At 40.7% G+C, this 6185-nt stretch overlaps 1 protein-coding gene across 3 annotated transcripts in view; it reads left to right on the top strand.

The window, feature by feature from the left end:
• Positions 1 to 4920, top strand: part of alox5a (arachidonate 5-lipoxygenase a) — a 13454-nt gene extending 8534 nt beyond the window's left edge. The window contains exons 10-15 of one of the 3 annotated variants that reach the window (XM_037685721.1): positions 1835 to 1841; positions 2061 to 2141; positions 2329 to 2450; positions 2706 to 2806; positions 2971 to 3141; positions 4741 to 4920. In XM_037685721.1, coding sequence (XP_037541649.1) covers positions 1835 to 1841; positions 2061 to 2141; positions 2329 to 2450; positions 2706 to 2806; positions 2971 to 3141; positions 4741 to 4920 — 662 coding nt within the window. Of the gene's footprint in view, positions 1 to 1834; positions 1842 to 1962; positions 2142 to 2328; positions 2451 to 2705; positions 2807 to 2970; positions 3142 to 4740 lie in introns of all 3 variants that reach the window. The other 2 variants (XM_037685714.1, XM_037685729.1) reach the window with 2 other exon arrangements.
• Positions 4921 to 6185: the final 1265 nt, after the last annotated feature.

Genomic DNA, 6185 nt, shown 5'->3' with positions numbered 1-6185 from the left:
GGGTGTAACCGAAAATAATTGAGAAGCACTGCCCTAATTAAAAAACGGCTCTTTTATTTTCCTTTTATATAAACCGGATTCCAAAAAAGTTGGGACACTAAACAAACTGTGAATAAAAACTGAATGCAATGATGTGGAGACGGCAAATGTCAATATTTTATTCGTAATATAACATAGATGACAGATCAAAAGTTTAATCTGAGTAAATGTAACATTTTAAAGGAAAAATATGTTGATTCAAAATTTCACAGTGTCAACAAATCCCCAAAAAGTTGGGACAAGTAGCAATAAGTGGCTGGAAAAAGGAAATTGATCATATAACGAACAGCTGGAAGACCAATTAACATTAATTAGGTCAATTGACAACATGATTGGGTATAAAAAGAGCTTCTCAGAGTGTCAGTGTCTCTCAGAAGCCAAGATGGTAAGAGGATCACCAATTCCACCATTGTTGTGCAGAAAGATAGTGCAGCAATACCAGAATGGTGTTACCCAGCGTAAAATAGCAAAGACGTTTAAGTTATCATCATCAATCGTGCATAACATCATCAAAAGATTCAGAGAATCTGGAACAATCGCTGTGCGTAAGGGTCAAGGCCGTAAAACTCTACTGGATGCTCGTGATCTCCGGGCCCTTAAACGTCACTGCACCTCAAACAGGAATGCCACTGTCAAGGAAATAACAGAATGGGCTCAGGAATACTTCCAGAAAGCATTGTCAGTGAACACAATCCACCGTGCCATCCGCCGTTGCCAGCTGAAACTCTACAGTGCAAAGAGGAAGCCATTTCTAAGCAAGCTCCACAAGCTCAGACGTTTGCACTGGACCAGGGGTCATTTAAAATGGAGTGTGGCAAAATGGAAGACTGTTCTGTGGTCAGATGAGTCATGATTTGAAGTTCTTTATGGAACACTGGGACGCCATGTCATCCGGACCAGAGAGGACAAGGATAGCCCAAGTTGTTATCAATGCTCCGTTCAGAAGCCTGCATCACTGATGGTATGGGGTTGCATGAGCACTTGTGGCATGGGCAGCTTGCATGTCTGGAAAGGCACCATTAATGCAGAGAACTATGTTCAGATTCTAGAACAATATATGCTCCATCTAGACGTCATCTCTTTCAGGGAAGACCCTGCATTTTTCATCACGATAATGCCAGACCACATTCTGCAGCAATCACAACATCATGGCTACGTAGGAGAAGGATCCGGGTACTGAAATGGCCAGCCTGCAGTCCAGATCTTTCATCTATAGAGAACATTTGGTGCATCATAAAGAGGAAAGTGCGACAAAGAAGGCCCAAGACGATTGAACAGTTAGAGGCCTGTATTAGACATGAATGGGAGAGCATTCCTATTTCTAAACTTGAGAAACTGGTCTCCTCTGTCCCCAGACGTCTGTTGAGTGTTGTAAGAAGAAGGGGGGATGCCACACAGTGGTAAAAATGGACTTGGCCCAACTTTTTGGGGATTTGTTGACGCCATGAAATTAGGAAACAACAGATTTTTCCCTCAAAATGATACATTCTCTCAGTTTAAACTTTTGATCTGTGATTTGTGTTCTATTCTGAATAAAATATTAGATGTTGGCACCTCCACATCATTGCATTCAGTTTTTATTCACAATTTGTTTAGTGTCCCAACTTTTTTGGAATCCGGTTTGTATCTTAAATTGTTTTTCTCAGTGAATAAACAGCAAAGCGCTTTTTTTTTGTTTTGGTTTACATGTTTTTGTGTGAACAGGTTCAGATGGAAAAATTTCATGTATCCAAAAATTTGTCAAACTTTGTGAAGGAACAAACTCAAAAACTTCTCAAGTTTATGTTGCTAACAGTAAAACAGTGAAGCTTTAGTTGAATAAGAAGTTGAAGAAATCAAATAAAACACTATATTTGTATCCTGCAACGTTTGCCTGGGAGTTCATAAAGCTGCTGGAATAACGAGGTTCTCATCTTCATGAAGGCAAATGCAACAGGTGGAGGTGGACACGTCGAGCTGGTCCAGAAGGCCATGAAGTCCCTGACCTTCAGGTCTCTCTGCTTCCCTGATATGATCCAAAGCCATGGCATGGACAACCAGGAGGACCTGCCCACCTACTTCTACAGGGACGATGGCTACAGGGTGTGGGAAACCACCAAGAGGTAAGGAGCAACTCTCTTTTAAGTATTTGTGGACTGACACGTAATTTGACTTTTTGAGGAAGTTTTAAAAAGGAAAGCCGCTTGATATCCCCGATTTCAAACGAGTGTGACAAAGTTTCAGAGACAGAGAAGTTAAGGCAGGAACTTCCCCTCGCTGTGACCGCTGTCCCGTTTTCTCTCCTGGCAGCTTCGTCTCCGACGTGGTGAATATTTACTACACCGGCGATGAAAGAGTGAAGGACGACGAGGAAATCCAGGCCTTTGTAAAAGACGTTTGCAGCTTCGGTATGCAGGATTTTGATTATTGTGGTAGGTATACGACACATCTGCATATGCATCCCAACAAACAAAACATAACTTCTATCAGACTTAGTAAAATCCTGCTCAGAGCAGCTGCAGAAAATGACTGAAGGTGTCACTGTTTGAGCCTCCATGTAACATCCTGCGCTTCACCATCATTTATGCAATGATCTTTTTTTTGCAGCATTGCTTGCCAAAGATTTGAGTTTTGTAAGAGTTGAACTTCACTTTGTCAATTCTTGTGTTGCTTTAATCTGCTCTCAGAGTTTCCAAAGTCTGTGAAATCACGTGACGAGCTGACAGAGTACCTGACCGTTGTTATATTTACTGCTTCAGCCCAGCACGCCGCCGTGAACTTCGGCCAGGTAAACTTAAATATTTGGAAATTATGAATGCATGATAAAAACATCATTAATAGAAAATTGGTCATGTATATGAAGGCTATAGAGTATTCAAGCAGAAATCACAAGAAAAACTGAAATATATTCTGTAAGCTTAGGTTTTGTAACTATATATGTTCATTGTTTAGTACGACTGGTGTTCCTGGATACCCAACGCTCCGTCCACCATGAGGAAACCCCCGCCACAGGAAAAGGGATTGGCAAATGTGCAAATGATTATCGAGAGCCTCCCTGACCGTGGGCGCTCCAGCTGGCACCTGGGGGCCGTGTGGGCCCTCAGCCAGTACCAAGAAAATGAGGTATGCAGAGCACAAACTCGTCTGAAGGCAAAGGTTTGAACTTTTACAGTTTAGTTGAGATGCTCCTGAAACATTCAAACAAATCATTTCACCTCCCGAGACCCCAAGCTTGTCTTTGGTGTGCACTTTCTCTGTCTCCAAGGTACACGGGATTAGTAGGACCTAAATACCTAGACTATGATACAGGAAGTAGTTTTAGAAAACACAATGATGTCCTCATATGAGGACAGTAGGTTTACTTTTGCATTTTATATTTTTCTTTGCAAATTTGGGTCAGAAGGTCCGAATTACTCTAAAAACTAAATTTCAGCTTTGTATGAGAAGCGGTTCTCTAAAACAATCAATGTCCTCATGCGAGGACCCAGAGTCTCAGAATGTTAAAAACATATTTAGAGTTTCTAAATGTTGATACTTCAGGTGTTACTTGTTGCACATTATGTTTATACAGATGACAAAGTCTATCAAGTAATCCAGCAAAGTTAAATCAGGTCTTCTGGACGGTTTCTTTTTATTGAAACGTTTCGGCTTTCATCCAAAAGTCTTCATCAGTCCGAGAAGCCACAACAAACTGTCCCATAAGCAGCACCCTCACATAGTGAGCCCACCAGTTTGATGGTGATAAGCTGGTTTCTGGAGTCCACCCTCTCCTCCACCTCGTCGTCTGAGGGAGCCATGGCCAAAGTGGTTCAAAACATCAAAGTCCATGCTCAATAATCCAGGTAGAAAAATCCAACAAAGTCATTGTGGCTCCTTGGACTGATGAAGTCATATGGATGAAAGATGAAATGTTTCAACAAAAAGAAACTGTGTGTCCAGAGGACCCGACTTAACTTTGGTGGATTTTTTTATTTGGATTATTGAGCATGAATTTTGACGTCTATAAAGTTAAATAGCAGCTTGGCTGCTAGAAATCAGTTTGATTTAAATCTATTTTGAGGCCTAAGCTAAGCATGTTTAGCAGTTTATTTTAAACTAAAAGACAACACTTTTTTTTTTTTTACTTTATGCATGCTTCTGTGTACTCTTAACTGTTATAATGCACTTGTCTCAGGTTTCAGAGCTGATTCTGCCTTCATTTAGTTCAAAACACAGCAGCCAAAATCATTATGGAGACTAAAAGGCACACAAAAAAAACATTTATAACAAATATAATAAAGTGCTATGTGTTGTCATCATTGTATGTTGAAATTGGTTTTCTGCATTTAACCCATTGCACTTGGGATACACCCAGGTGGAGCAGTGGGCAGTTTTGTACAAGCGCCCGGGAAGCAATCAGGGATTATGCATCTTGCTCAGAGACAGTCGTGTTCACCTTTTTGTTAGAATACGAATTGTTTAAAAAAATTTTTTTTTTCACCTTTAAAACCCTAAATTCTCCTAAATACAGACTTATTGACCTGTCAAAAAAAATCTGTCCTCCTCCTCCAGTATCTTTCTCTGCCTTCTGCACCTGAACAGAAAACATTTATCCATTTATTGAAATGTTTTTTTGGGGGGGGAAGTCTTTGGGTTGATACTTTCAGACATTTGTTGCTCCTACCAAACAGAGTTTGATTTTTCCTTTGTGCGTTGCAACAAATGTTACTTCTCTCCCTGCAGCTGTACCTGGGCATGTACCCCGATGAGTACTTCATAGAGAAACCAGTCAAGGCAGCCATGGAGAAATTCAGGAAGCAGCTGGCCGAGATAAGCAGCTCCATTAAGAGGAGGAACGAGGGGAAGAAGCTGCCGTACTACAACATGTCTCCAGATAAAATCCCAAACAGTGTCGCTGTTTGAGGGACACAACTCACTCTATAGAAAACAACTCATTCAAGTTGTTTTGCTATTCAGATTTGCTATCGGGAATAAAAGTTAACCTATTTTGTGATGTAACTGTTAAAAATGAATTTAAATTAATTCCACTCATCCTTTGTTTTTTTTTTTATTTTAGATTTCCACAACTTGCTAGGTTGAACATGCATAATAAAGATGTTATTGTGTACTTACTGTTAAAACCCAATATGAACTCATCTTTCCAAAGAGGCCTTTGTTTGAATCTGACCTGGAGTTTTTGAAACAGCTGAACCGATAGTTAATCTCTTCAATGTATCCAAAGGAGCACTTTCACACTCGTTCTCATGGAGATAAAAGAAAAAGCCTTTGTTCACTCAACTGACCTTTGTTTGCAGGAGATGGACAGTCCAGCAACGTCTCCCATGTTAAAAACATTGCATGTTTTAAGCTTAACTAAAATATGCAATTTTTTGAATGCTTATTCATGAAAAGTATGTTTTTACGTAATCTTAAATTAATAATTTGCCTTATTTTTCTCTTTGAAAATGAGACTTTCAAGGCAGAAATAAGGATTTTAGATTAAATTAGAAGTTCCTTTTATGTGGGAAAAAAAACCAAGAGTCAGAACCGCCTTAAACTGCCTTCTGACCTCTGATTGGATGGAAGTTAGCAGGCCCCACCCCTTCTCTCATGGGTAAACCAATCATTCAGTCTGTTTGAACTCGGAGTTGAGTTTCAGTTAAGTTTCACTTCTTGCAGACATCTCATCAGGAAAACCATGAGAAAAAGATGGAGTTTAAAAAGTTAGAATTTTATTTTAACTTTCAAATCAGAATCAGAACCAGCTTTATTGTCATTGCACCGACACGCAGCAAAATTACAGTAGAGCCCGTCTGAGAGAAACACGACAGACATGAGGAGATGGAGGTGACTGAGGCAGCCGGCCTCGAGAGACGCAGCATTTCTTTTTTCAGATAAGGAAAAAGAAACACGAGGGGGAGTGTAGGTGTAAAATAACCAAATCTCGTACTGTGTCCTAGATGGGACAAGTTGCAAAAATATAACCTCGGCACATAAACGGTAACATACTGATGACATCACATTTATGCACGAGGCTGACGAGGGCAGTGAGTTGTCTGTGGAGACTGTCAGAAAGTTCCATAGTCCTGATCAAGGTGGCACAGTGTCTATCAGCCGGCTCAACTCTGACACAGATCCACGGATGTCCTCGGGGGGGGGGGGGGGGGGGGGGGGGGGGGGGGGGGGGG

This window comes from Nematolebias whitei, chromosome 1, assembly GCF_014905685.2.
Source record: "Nematolebias whitei isolate Nwh7 chromosome 1, NemWhi1, whole genome shotgun sequence".
In the NCBI taxonomy this organism is placed as follows: Eukaryota; Metazoa; Chordata; class Actinopteri; order Cyprinodontiformes; family Rivulidae; genus Nematolebias; species Nematolebias whitei.
Note: the sequence above shows the minus strand (reverse complement) of the source record. Positions and strands in the feature narration are given on the sequence as shown.